Source organism: Sparus aurata, chromosome 18 (genome assembly GCF_900880675.1).
Source record: "Sparus aurata chromosome 18, fSpaAur1.1, whole genome shotgun sequence".
Classification (NCBI taxonomy): Eukaryota; Metazoa; Chordata; class Actinopteri; order Spariformes; family Sparidae; genus Sparus; species Sparus aurata.
In genome coordinates, this window is record NC_044204.1 from 16502419 (window position 1) to 16516673 (window position 14255).

The window sequence follows — 14255 nt, forward strand, 5'->3', positions numbered from 1 at the left end:
TGTGCAGTCCCAGTATAGGACAATAAGGGCCTGTTTTTCGGCATGATTTCAGTTCATGAGTGCTTTAATCTTTTGTAATTTGATTGAATTTTTTGATAAAGATGGGTGCTTTCAAGAGGAGTCAGTTTCACTGAAGTAGAACAGGAAGGATTGAAAGTTTATTGGAACACAAAATAAATACTTAACATGCATTTACAAGGATGTATGTAACACATTCCTCACATTAGCTATGTAGCCTTCTATCACAAGCCTAACTGGTGTGGAATCACTGTAAAATGTCACTGGGAGCTGATTGGATGACACCAGCCGCTCATTTAAAAAGGGTCATTACTGACTTAACCACTGTAAACTCAAACCCATCTTCACAGTAATTAAATTAACAAAATTACTTTGAATTCACAATTTATGTACATAGAGGTAATAGCACACATTTCAGGGAAAAAACAAACACTATCTGAAATTAACTTTTCACAGCTCAGTTCAATAGAAAGAGTTTTACTGAGAGGTCCAATATGTGCAGTAGTTTATGTTGGCTAATGTAGCAAACGATGGCACATTTTAGTTAAACATTGTTGTATAACGCACAGTACTGAGTCAGTACACAATCTTTGTGCCTCTTCTCCACTTGTGCTACTGTTACAATAGCTTAGCATTTTCACAAAATGCTAAAGAGCAGTTTAGCAATTTTTCACAAAATTTTGTCTAACAGTGGCCACTGAGGGATAAAAAAAAGTCTACGGCCCAGAACAGGATAAGATGTCGTACTTACCCTGTATGAAGGTTAGGCCTGATAAGACGAGGGCATAGTGACATCTGAGCTATGAGTTTATGTCTCTCATGGCCTTTGCAAACTTTGCAGTTCAAAGCTGCAGTAGATATGTTTACAGAACGGATCTCAGACAAACAACGGCTGAGTTTATGTAGAGTCGTAGGACGGCCTTTGATCTGTCTGCAGCAGCAGACTTATTGCTGTCTACGCATTTTCTTTCTATTCCTCACTGAGTCCGAGGTGAGAAGCTGTGCAGTAACTGTCCCCATTTGTTGTTAAACAGATAACCATGTCTAGGAGCGCTGCTTCCTGAGCTTAGAGGATATAACTTGAAACTAGAGGGATTTGGGAGGATTAACTTGACAATGCACTGTGCATACAGTTGTGCTGTTATTTTGTTCCTCCATGATCATGTTTGTATGAACTACTTCAGCGTAAGTCATCTGCATCTCTTCTACTTGTCAAAGCAGTAAAAGCACAGGTGTGACCAATAACGTTAACGATGACACAAGTGTTCCAGTAAGTCATGTCACAGACTGAGCATGCTCAGTGTCAGAGCCCTGGAGCTATCCCACCGTAAAGGCATGCATCCATCATTAATGTTATAAATTCCACTTGTGCATTTCCTGCTTTGACAAGTCCAATTGTCTGCCGCTTGAAACTTGATAGAAAACTTTTCTGCAGGCCTCGTGTCTGCATGTCATAGGTATGTCATCATTTTATGGATATTCATTGTGTGTGTCGATTGATATAAAGAAAAAAAACAAAAGCAGTGATACAACAAAAGGTAAGAAAAGACATGATGGTCACCGACTAACAGTCTCAAAACATTACAGGTTAATACCATGAAACATTTAGTTCCATGTAAAGTAATGAATGGCACTGTGATGTCAAAGTTAAAAAAGGATCAGTTGGGTTTATTTCCCCTTCTTGACTCCGTCTCTCAGGGGCACATCCCGACACTGCGCCTGTGTCTTTTTAATGTCAGCCGTCAATCTAACTATCTGGGCGGGGCTTCGTTTGTGAACCAGTAGGATTTTGTGGTACGCACACAGCTCCTCCTCTTCTTTTCCCGGAAAGTCAAACGTGAGGAAGGCAGGGTGGTGGATGGGGTAAGCGTTAAGCCGAATCATACACATGCCCACATAAACGTCGTCGATGGGGAACAGGTGAACCCTTTTAGACATCCTGTGCAGACGTTTTGCCAACAAGCCAGAGTACACAACCCCTCCCCCACCTGCATAGGCAGGATAGTTGCCCTTGTAGAAGCTCTCTGGGATGAAGTACTTGGACTTGATGCTTCGGTCGGGCAGAGCTGCAGCTATTACATCCCCAACCATAAAGTCTTTTAAGGTCTTGCGAGCGTTTGGCCTCTTTAGCTGGTCCTGGAGGTAGGTTACAATGTTTGCAGTGTTGACGAAGACGTCGTCATCGCCCTTAAAAACGAATTGAGTTCGGTGGCAGTACCGTGAGAACCAGCTCCAGAAGAGCACATCTTTCAGGGTGAGGTTGAAGAACGTGTCCTTGAAGTTCCATTGCAGAATGTCTCCATAATGTTTGTTCTCCAGCTCCAGTAACTCAGATATGTTCACACCAAGCTCTATAGGGTCCTCTTTGCCTATTAGGAACACCCTGCGGACGTATCCTCCGCTGCTGTTCTGTCCAGCTACCCATCCCACCTGGCCCCAGGCCTGTCGAATGGCCTGTCGGTTCTTAAAGTTCAGCTCTGTTGTCTTAATGGCCAGAAGAAGCAGAGTATTCTCCTTCTGATCCTGTGCTCCAGCCCCACATACTCCACTTGGCTGGTGGACGGTTCTGTAGTCCCTCCTGTGCATGTGTCTCACAAACTCTTTTATCTGCTCTGGTAGCTCTGTAAAGTTTCTTGATGTGCCATTCGAGTTGACAACATCAGAGAAACTTTGCGTCAGTGGGGACTCAAGAAAAGTATCATTTTTAAATCCCTTCTTAGTGTTGTTTGGGGATAGGATGGGGCTGAAATAGCGGTCCACGGGCAGCTGGAGCCGGTTCCAAAGGGGATCCCCATCTGTGTGGAGCTTCCACCAAGTTTTTGGGAGTGAGGAAAGGCTCTTCCTCCTATAATATCCTGAGGCCTCGAAGTAAATAGTTCCGGGTGTGACATATTCTCCACCTGGTGTCCCTCTACTATTCATCTCCATACACACCACAACTCCGACGTAGATGATCAGCAAGACCATGCAGATACATGGGCAGCACACACAGATCAACACGTTACGCCAGCGACATTGGATCTGCGCCATTGAACTGCAAATGCACAAAGTTAGTTTGGACAAATTTTAAATCTGTGTGAAAAGAGATGGAAAGGAGACATGATGCATTTTTGTTTGTTTCTTCCCACGCCCCCAGTGTTTTATATATAGTCTTCTGCATCTAAAAGATCTTGAAAGTTAAAATGCCCAACAGAAGCTCCTCTCTCCCACAGAAAACACTGTTCCTGAAACACCTCATCAATAGTCGCACCTTTCGAATGGCCATCAATGTTTTTTGCAGCCCATGAACATTACATGAAATGCAATTTATTATATTTGAACCATTCCATTTCAGTACTTCCACTTCAAAAGCCTGTATCTGTCAAGTTAAGAATGACTCATGGTTGCGCCTGCTGAGTGTCACAGGGATTATGTTCTGTCATCGATGCTAAAGCTGTGTTTCGGCGGATGACTTGGTAGATTAATGTGGAAGAGAGATGAAAAGCTCACCATAGAGTAAACGCTTGTCATGTTTAAGGAAGAAAGGAGGTTTCAGGAACTCTAACTTCGTCAACCTCGGGGGAGAGTTAAAGTCACCTGCCTTATCTGCAAAGTGAATTTGGTGTTCAAGGAACGTAAAGATTAATTGCCCTCATCAATCATAGATCTTTCAACAAGTTAATGTGTTTTCTGTGGGGCCCTTAATCATACACGACTCCCTAAATTGGCAAACAAAACTCCTGTCCCAGAGTAAAACAAAGTTGTACAGAGTCTTGAGATGAGACTAAAGAGAATAAGATTATATTTAAATATGACCAAATTTCATCAGAAGGTTTAATTTAATTGCTTGTTTTCTATTGTATCACATGATCTTAATCCATAGATGGATTTTCCAAATGGGAATGGAATCATTAATGTTCACATTTCCACTTGTCTAAGGACTTGTGCATCTACAATCACATGACAACCAGGCTCCCTCTGCCTGAAGGTCCTGTGATATGACTTAAAGCTCCATATTTGCTGCTAAATGCACCTTGTGGTGAGATAAGATGTCCTGTCAAGAATTAACTTTAAAGTTGGGCCTTAATGAGAAGTTAGTAAAGTGGTCAAGTACAGTTCAATCAGCAGATAAATACAGAAATTACCACATCTGCATGTTAATAAAGTAATAACCTTACTGTATGATATTCATAACTATAGTTACAACTTATTTACAATAAGTAATTTGACAAGATGAGGGTTCTGAAAAATAAATAAATAGTTAGCAGTAGTTTTGCTTACCTATTTTAAGTGACGGCTCCTTCAGGCACTGATAACTGAATCGCTTTTAATAGGCAAAGCAGGTGATCCACACTAGTGACCTTAATTCTCCATTATAGTCTTATTTCTGAGAACAAGAAAAAAATTCCCTCTCTCTCAAGAGCCAAATATTATATCCAGAAAGTCAGTGGAGATCCTTTATACTTTTCCTGTCCAAACATATGAGCCAGTTAGCTGATGAGGCTGCTGTACTTCCTAGAGAGGTGTGTGAGCAATGATGAAATGCAGCAGGTTTGCGTAGAGGACACCGGCATGTGTGTGTGCAGACAAGGGAAACACCCACTGAAAGAGAACTAACAGGAATGACATGTTGCATTACAGCGAAATGAGCCACCAGCAGAGGATACACACTGATCTTTAAAAGGGAAGTCTAAATGTTAGACAAACAACAATTTTTCATCACTGACTCTTGGTGTCACTATTCTAGCTCCACAACAAAGTTAACAAAGTATCTTTCAAACACAGATTAACTGCTGATCTGGCAGGTGAGCAGCTCCCTCCAACACAAATCACTTATCAGGTAAAGCAGGAAGTGTGAGGTGAGACATCCTGGAGCACGCCTGGTATCACCTGTATTTTGTTAAATTGACAGTGACATGAGGCATCCAAAACAGGTTCGGCAGGTGTAACTGGTCGGCACTCAGATGGCAACAGCTTCAGTTCAGCCTGCACCACCTGCAAGAAATGTGACAGCAGCTACAGCAGCGTGTGCTCTGTTCTAGTCAATGTACAGAATAATCTTAACTCAAGGTGTCCCGACGAGCTTCCTCTGGAAGTTTTAATGTTGTAAGTTTCTGATAGTGATGTCATGACAGTAGGTTGGAATACACAGTCAACAGGGAGTGAGAAAGAAGTGTGAAAAATGGCTGCTTGAATGTAGTGACCATTCTTTGCAATAAGCCATTATTGAACATATTTAACAAAAAAACACATGTATAAATTCCTTCTCCAAAAAACACTTTGGAGTAGAATGAAGCAAATAATAGACAAAGGTAAATGCTGCCATCTAGTGTTTTTTATCAGTGCAACTCCATTCTTACTGTACAGTCGCTTCACCTCAAAATTTAGATTTTATTAACTCGGTTTTATAAAAATAAAGTAGTAATAATGGATAACAACTGCCTGTAAATTAACAGCAAAAAAACCCAGTTTTTTTGTGGTGACAAAGATGACAGGACTGTTTCAAAATGGTAGGAATAAAGTTTTATTTTTCATATGAAGGGGTGGTTTTGGATTTTTCTTCTTTTACAAGTAGTATGTTTTTGATAAAACTTGCAAAAAATCTTCGAGCATATTCCAAGAATGATGGACATGAAGAGAAGGGGATTTTTATTGCTGAATGTTAAAATGAAGACACATTTTTATTTTTTCACCGAGTGGAAAAACGATTTGCTTGCTGCTTTTTCCATGCACCCAACTACCAGTACCACTAGGACATGCAGAGGGGTTTGAGGGGGAGGGTGAGGGGGGAGGGAGAGGGTGAGGGTGAGTCGGAATGCGTGGGGGGGGGGGGTCGGTAGGTAAAAAAGACGAAGGCAAACTGCTTGACAACACAAACATGGAGGATGTGTGTGTGTGTGTGTTTGTGTCATTTGAGGGTTTGTGTCTGTGTGCATGTGTGCTTCAATATGTGTGACGAGTGTATGATGTGTGAAATGTCAGTGTGTATGTAAAGGGGGGAGGGGGCAGTGCAGGGGTAAGGAGAAGGAGGTCGGGGGGGGTGGGGTGGGGGGTGTTAACAATTCAACTAGCTCTAGAAGCACACTACCCTCACTTGCAGTTATTTCCACATTGCAAATCCCAGATTGATTACAGTGAATAGTAAGACAAAACTAGGCAGACCTTTTGGGCAATGAACCCAAATAATGTTTTTTATAAATTTCTAGCATGATTCCCCCCTGAATCGGAGGGGTTCGTCAACATTTTTAAGGTACTTTCTACATCTGTGATCCATGCATCTCCTGCGTGAAGAAAGAAAAACAGAAAAAACTCTACTTATTGGAAATTAACTCTAATAGGGACATATTGTATCTGACATTTTCCTCGGTGAGCTTGAAAGGGTCTCTAAACCCAATATGTATCTGACGTGGAAGAGTTTCTGATCTGTATCTGGAGATGGGGCCTAAATTCATCTGCTAGTTGCTTCTGAAGGTCGGTACGGGGGGTGAGAAAGACATGAAGGTGAGGGGCGATGTGGGGTGGAGGGGGCAGATGGAGACAAACACGTAACAGATCATTCAGTCAATATGACCAAGCAAAAGAAGTTTCAATCAATAAAGGTATAGCAATGCAAATCAAGGATGCAGTATTCAGTATTATCATATAGCACTGTTTGGCTGTGAGCTAAAGAAAAAAGTAGAATCAGACTCAGAAACTTGCCCTCTAGCAGTGTGAACCTGCACGCAGTGACCCACGAGACCAATCAGAGCAGTGCCGTCGCTACAGGGGTGAAAAAGGGGAAGGCCATTCCAGGCGCCCACAGCTGGAGAGGCCCGTTAACTTTCCAGTTGGATTTTATAAGTAAAGAAAGGAAAAGAATTGGGGTGGGGGGTGAGGGGGGCAGAGCGATATCCTCCTCTCAGGGGCTCCAGAGTTTCTAGCTACGCCCCTGAAACATAGTGAACAGATGTGGTCTCTGCATTTTTTTCATCATCGTGACCCACACACAGCGACACACAAGCCCACTTACACACATACACACAACCTTTAGAAGTAAGAAAAAAAGAAAAAAGCAATTGAATCTTCCTTCTTTTTCCAAGAGTTTTTACCCACGCTCCCTTAATCATGGCCACGAGTGAACGCAACAGACCTGACGGACGGACAGGAAAGAGAGTGAGGGGACGTGGGTCTGGCCTGCGGACTGAACTGTGACTGAGAATGACGTGCGCTCTCGCTTTGAGTCTTTTGGCTGTGATGCGATGGGGAAGTCCTGAGACACAGTGCGGCTCTAAGCTGCTGGCATAGGAAACGGGCGGGCTGGGCAGTCCACGGGAGGCCAGAGTCAGGCTGGATTACAACTGGATTGGTTAGGTTCGGTTTGGATCGGCAGCTCCCTGGCCAATGACTGCTCACGGAGGGAGGTTCTTACAGTGCAATGGAGCTTCTGGCAGCGTGAGGATTGGTGAGAGGAGCATGTCAGTCAAACAAGAGACCACACCCTGGAGGGTGAGAACCAAATGAGGCTTCATGAGGTGTACATACAGGCATGCACACACACACACACACACGCACACGCACATACGCACACAGACACGCACACACACTGCAACCACCACCAGTGTCATGGCAACACCCTGAACACCTACACAGGAATCTGGAGTCACTTTCCCTCACCAGCTCCCTAACAATCTTGTTTTCACAGAAATAACAACAAACAACTGAGAGGCAGCAACGAGGACAGAAATGACTCATGTGATTCATCCAAAAATCAGCCCAGAAAAACTACCCTACACTTCCGGTTGCGTCAGTGACTAATGTCCCTGTGAAACGAGCGCATCGCGTGGATCATACTCATGTAAACAGACACCTTTTACACAGGAGGAATCAATATTGCATGATGACATAATCAGATCACAGTTCAAAAAGAAGAAGATCCCAAATCAGAGAGAAAACCAAAGCAAAAGGAAGGAAGAGGGTTGGTCTCTATAAAAACGAGGAGTCTTTATAAGAAAGGCTACAAAAACTCAATGGGACCTCCGACTTCAGCATACAGCAAAAGGCACCACAATATTATTCTATTTATCTAACTTGTGAAAAAATTGGCACGTAATTCTCTTATTTTTTCATCTCTCATAATGCTGTAAATCAAAAAACTTTACATATAAATATTTCCCCCCCATTATAAAAAAAGTCTTTGCTGTTAGCTAGTAGACAATTTTTGCTGAAATGAAAATAAATATTTCATTTGTTTAGAATATCTGTCTGTTATACAAAATAAAAATATTTCTCCTAGGTGCAGGTCTCTAGTCCACTGGTTGTGTGTAGGAGGAAGGGAAGTGTGTGAGGTGGAGGGGGTGGACGGTGGCGGGGGGGTGGGGGGGAGGTTAAGTCTTAAAGGGGCATGTTGTCAGCCTTGGAGCGCTGCGACTGGGAGCCGCGGCTCTGCCCGTTGCTGCGCGTCCCCGGCCGACTCAGCCCGCGGTGAGTCCGTGTGTCCGCACCGGATGACGAACGGTAACCCGGGACGGTTAAGGGCGGGTCCATGTTCATGTTCTGCATACTAAGGAAAGGCGTGCTCTCCCCGTGAGCATCCTCTTCCTCCTCCTCTTCCTCCTCCTCCTCTGACTGGCTGAAGCTCTGTGAGCTGTAGTCCCGTAGGCCCGCTGAACGCTGGGAGATGTGTCCGTTGAGGCGGTTGCGTCGTGGACGGCGCCGGCTCCGGATGGGTTCCCGCGAAGAGGCGTACTCCTGCGTGGTCTCATAGGCCTCGTCATCAGGGAGACGGTAGGGGCTGGACGGTAGACTTCCTGTGCTCTCCGTCAGGTAGGGTCGCCGCGGACGCCGCGGCTGCCTGTATAAACTTCCATCCTGAAACAAGAGACAGAGTGGAAGGTTTGATAGAAACTGTATCTGTTAAATATCTATGTTGGTCAGGGGTTTGCTCAAAGGAATGTACATTATTTTTTACTGTGAACAAATCCCAAAGAATCCCTTACTCAAAAGTACTGTCCATCTAAAGTGTATCTTATTCCTTTGAAAAGAAAAATAAGAAAACTAATAAAAAATAAACTGTCCTGTTGCTGTAAAAACTCACTGGTGCACCAAATATGTATCAATCTGAAAATAGTCCCCAACAAATGAGCTATTTACTGCTGTTTGAGTTGTATTAACTTAAAACTACAATGCTAAGCTGTTAAGTGCTGTTGATTTAGTCTCCTTCAATTTCCGCTTCAGTTTTGCTTTTCAAATCAACACAAAACACTTCACCGATTACCAGTGACAGCAATTAAATTAACAGCATCGGATTAAAAGCAGCAGACTGTGAGACGATCACTGCCAACAGCATCTTTTGACCATCCAACCTGTCCAGCCAGACTGCCCCAGGGAGGAGGGGGGAGAGGCTCTTGCTCCTGGCTAATGTCTAGACACAGGAAAATGAAATGGAGGAAATGTAACCTAGTCTGGCCAAAGAACAGGAAAACAGACACTGTTCTACCCCATCTTTACCACAAGATCCCTGATCACACTGTTGCACTCGACCGGTGGAACAGATTTCCAAATGAACAAAGCGCAGGACCCTGGCAAGTAAAGGGAGGAGGTCTCTGCATTACATGCTTGACGCGAGTTGACACGGATGTTGAACTTTTAATATAAAGATGCCGGCTATATTATCATCACATTATCATCTTGTTGCTGTGAATGGAAGCAGCAGCAACAAGATAATAAAGAATGCACTACATGTTTATAAATATATGTATATAAATAATTGTTGTTTGAACCTTCAGTAGGACTAAACAGACTTGGGGCTGAGTGCCACAGAAAATGATGAGGTCAATACATCGAGTCATGAACTTGCACATTGCTGGTTTTGGTCTTTTCATGGGATATGGCATACAACAGTCAAGTTTATGGATGTATGTTTTTCCTACGTACATCTGGGCATCGTAACAGCGGCTGATCGTCCTCTCTGTGATAGGCGGCAGCGGCGGGGGGCAGGGAAAGGGCGTGGCTTGTGTTGGGCGAGGTTATCTGAAAGGTGGGCACCTGGGGCGGCAACGGGGGGTAGTGGAACTCCACCGGAGACAAGCGTGCTGGTGTGGTCAGTGCTGACACATACCTGGATAGAAAAGACGACAGCAGATTATTGTATCACACTTTGACCACATACATGCAAGTGCGCTGGCCTGAGAAAGAACCATAAGTTAGCCATAAGTGTATTAGATGATTATGTCTGGTTGACACAAACAAGCTCAGGAAACTCATGAACTCAATAGATTCAATTTTTGCATTCTGTAACAACAATTTTCCCTTTGGTATGCATTTTGATTTTGCTATTAAGGATATGTTCACCTGTATAGTTCAGTTGTTGGAAAATGCTGCAAAGCTGTAAACTTCACCTGACTTTCCATCAGCATGAGGGTGAGAAGATAATGACCACATTTTTATTTTTGGGTGAAACTTATGCTTTAGGGTATAGTAGTCTGACACTGACCTCACAGTACGCCTCACCAGAATTGTTGATAAGGTCATGAAATGAACCAGTGCAGTACATCAGTGGGGGGTTGGATGCACTTGTCTGATGCAGATATACTTTGTGACTTGGACTGACAGCAGTACCAAGTCATTGTGCCAGTGAGTCCCATCCATCTGTTTTCTAAAGCCTTTGTCCTCTATAGTCTTCCCAGCATGCACTGGGAAACAGCAGGGGTACACCCCGAACAGGTCGCCAGTCAATCATAGGGCTAACACACAGACAAACAACCACATTCACACCTGCAGGCAGTTTAGTGTTTGCAGTCCATGTGACCTGCAAGTCTTTGGACTGTGGGAGGAAACTCCACACAGAGACGCTGCAGCCAGCTGGCTGAGGCTTGCACGCACCACCTTTTCTGCCATGAAACCACAGTGTTAACTGCTGAGCCACCTCGCCACTCACTCAGTCAGTCCCAAGAATATGAAATACATTGCTAAGTCTGACTGCTGAAGTGAGTCAGTTTAACACCAAAGTGATTTGTGAATTACATGTTTCTGATGAAAAAAATCTTCTGAAACTCTAAACTAGTTAATAATGATATATGAAGCACAATATGGAACACAGCAGATCACCACAGACTCAATTATGTACAGACGTCTCACTTTCTAAATCCTAACTTACCATACTTTTATTTCCAAGTTATGTCATTTGAAAAACATCGACAAAATATTTATGTTAAACTTCGAAAATCTGTACTGTTGTAGTGCACACAGGAAATACAAATATTGCTTAATACAGTAATGTCAGGTCAGTTTATTAGTCAGAGGGCATTCTGGGACATATATGAAACCACTAACTGGTAAACAGAGGAGTCCAGTAGAAACACCACAGTTATTCAAAACAAAAAAGAAATAAACAAAAGAAATTAGCTTTAATGTGCGTTCGTCACCGAATAATCCTAACCCATGTCCCACAACTAACATAAAGTGATTTCTTCTTTTACAAACAAAATCCAAAACATCAACAGAAATTAGTGAGTGTTCTTTTTCAACAAAGTATTCACCGACAATGTTGATGAAAAATCTAATTAACTAGGAACTCAACTGGGTCGCAGGATAACACTAACTTCACATTACATTACAGCATCTGGGTGATGTAGTCCTGGACACACTGAAAAATGTATAACAATTTACTGCCACCTGGGGTCGCTATACAGTAAATAGACGAGTGTGAAAACCCCCCAAAACAAAGCAAAAGTGTTGCATAGGCATGAACAGAGTTAACACCTATCACTACCACCATCACACACACACACACATTCACACCTGTCCTACCTGTCACTGTGAGGCGAGTCTCTTAAAGAGTCGTAGGAATCCCCGTATTGCATCCCTGGTCCTGACACGTCTGTACAGCCCCAGTGGGCAGCCCTCCTCGCCATGCATGCCGGGCTGCTGCACTTACTGGTTCCCACTGAGCTGGACAGCCCACCTGACTGGCAGTCTGAGTTCATACTCTCTGTTCGCTCCATGCTCCACGTCTGCTCCTCATGTCTGCAGGTGTGGGTGTTTAGCAGAACAAGTTTAAAAGGTTATGGCAGCGCTGACGAGGCAGGACGATACAGAGGTGGATGGAATAGTGGGCAAAGAGTCTGCACTGCAAAATGTTCACATGCCTTTTTGGTTAAAGCACCATCAAGTGACTATTTTGATAAAAACACTGAATCAAGTCACTCTCTGTAACATGGCAGACACCGCCAAAAATACACACGTTGTTCTCTTGAGTTGTGAATGTTTTGGCAATAAAAAGCTGCTAAGTGTATACACAATACCGAAGTCTATAGTGTCCATGTTCTAGCCTCCAGTGGTGAAACCTTTCATAATTCTGCTTTAATGGCGCTACACGTATTTCAAATAATGTCTGACAACTGATGTAACTTTTTCTCCTCTTGATTCAGTCGATTTTATCATTATACTTGTAGACTAAACTGCTACAGTGCATCACAAAAAGTCTTCTTAACAAGTTGAACTAGACTGACAACAAGTATTATTACATCATGCGACTGGAGGGTCTTCAAAACCTTTGTTCCATGTTTGGGGAATTGTCCAGTTTTGAGATAGCTGTCTCTGAGGTATCTGCTGCCATGCCTACACAACACATTAGGATGGCAGCAGATTTGGTTTGTATTGTTGGCAGAAAGCATAAAAAAATGTCATTAAAGAAATCAAACAGGAATATATTTCTTTTCAGAATCACAATTACATCACAGTATTCCTGTTAATCTGGATAACCCACAGACCTCATTAGAGATATCTGTTTACAACTGAAATTCATCTTATATAGACAGAATCACAGTGTTTGTTTACAACAGCTTCCAGGTAGAAAACCCCCACATTAGTTTACATACAAATTAACTTTGTTTAAAGATTCTATTTCAAAGTGTACAGATCTAATTCATCTAAAAAACACATTCAATGCCATCATAGCTTTTTTATAACAAAATATTCGCTAACATTAGTTTGGAGGCACAAAGTACATTTTATAAACACAACAGAAATGTCAGATAGGTCGACCCTCCGTGTTTTACTATATACCTTTTAATGTTACAGTTTGCAGACTTCACACATCTCCACAATGCAAATCAATGGCCAGTTTTCTATCTGGAAGTATCTATTGTTGTTACCGCAACACTATGGTTATTCAGTCTGCAAAGAAATATTAGGAAATTCCAATGTTTGCTTATGTACACATGCCCGTGTGTGTGTGTGTGTGTGTGTGTGTGTGTATGTGTGTGTGTGAGCGTGTGTGTGTGTGTGTGTGCGTGTGTGGTTGGTTTACCTGGAAGCATGTGAGGCAGTGGTAGAGTGGTGGGAGCGGGTAGACATTCGACTGCCTGCATAGTTCCCAGCACCCTCAGCTCCGTGGCTGATCACACACTCTGTCGTTGGGACACTCTTAGAGATGTACTGCAATACACGCATACGTGTAAACACAACACATTTTGGAGGTGTAATATGTAGGAATGTTAATTTAAAACATCCCAAAATTAAGTCAAATTATCAACAGATTATAAAGAAATAACAATATTGACGTTATGTCATAGACATGTAGGTATTGTGTTGTAGAGCTATCTACTGAAGTTAGCATCCCTGCTGGAAAAACAGCAAAGACCAGCACCAAAACACAACATGCTGGTTACCAGCAAGACCAGCAAGACCAGCATATGTTGTGGTGCTGGTCTATGCTGGTTTTTCCAGCAGGGATGCTAATCAACTAGCCCTGGACCTGAAAAATACCCTTTTCCCTTAAGTCCTCTGCTAGCTTTGTAAACAACAATTATTTGGCTACTTGCACAGCTAACTGTGCTTAACAAGCTAAACGTAGCTACAGTCATAAACAGAATACAGTTAGCAAAAGTTAGCTACTGTGGGCTGCTATTTATTTGGAGTTCAACAGGCGGTCTATGGTTACAGACTGCACCTTTAATAGTTTTACTGTCCATCTATTTAACAAATATATAGCATAAATACAGATACATTAAACATAATATAAAGTGATGTCGAGTGATGAGATGATTCCTGTGAACCGATCTTTTGTAACACAGATTATCACTTCTCTCTCACTATTTTTTTTTGTTGCTATAATGCTGACTCATGCCCATTACATCTCCAGGAGAATTGTAGGTGTTTTCTGCCCTCTCTTTAACATCTGTCAGCAATGTGCCACCATGTTCCCTCATGTTGTCAGAGTTTTATTTACACACAGTGACTCTTCTGACGGCAGACCTCCTCTGAAGACTAAAAGAAGC

The 14255-nt window shown here is 42.7% G+C and overlaps 2 protein-coding genes across 3 annotated transcripts in view; both read right to left on the reverse strand.

The window, feature by feature from the left end:
- Nucleotides 1–110: 110 nt before the first annotated feature.
- LOC115569155 (N-acetyllactosaminide beta-1,3-N-acetylglucosaminyltransferase 2) lies at nucleotides 111–4590 on the reverse strand. Its single transcript, XM_030397097.1, has 2 exons — nucleotides 4279–4590; nucleotides 111–3052 (listed from the first exon to the last, which is right to left on the reverse strand). Exon 2 carries the CDS (start codon nucleotides 3046–3048, stop codon nucleotides 1687–1689), a length of 1362 nt encoding a protein of 453 aa, XP_030252957.1. The 5' UTR covers nucleotides 3049–3052; nucleotides 4279–4590; the 3' UTR covers nucleotides 111–1686.
- Nucleotides 4591–5503: 913 nt separating this feature from the next.
- nrg2b (neuregulin 2b) overlaps nucleotides 5504–14255 on the reverse strand; it is a 57383-nt gene continuing 48631 nt past the window's right edge. For both annotated transcript variants that reach the window (XM_030397099.1, XM_030397098.1), the window contains 4 exons: nucleotides 13286–13413; nucleotides 11785–12000; nucleotides 9910–10093; nucleotides 5504–8844 (listed from right to left, as the gene is read on the reverse strand). In XM_030397099.1, the coding sequence (XP_030252959.1) occupies nucleotides 8368–8844; nucleotides 9910–10093; nucleotides 11785–12000; nucleotides 13286–13413 (1005 nt within the window). In that variant the 3' untranslated portion in view covers nucleotides 5504–8367. The remainder of the gene's footprint in view (nucleotides 8845–9909; nucleotides 10094–11784; nucleotides 12001–13285; nucleotides 13414–14255) is intronic.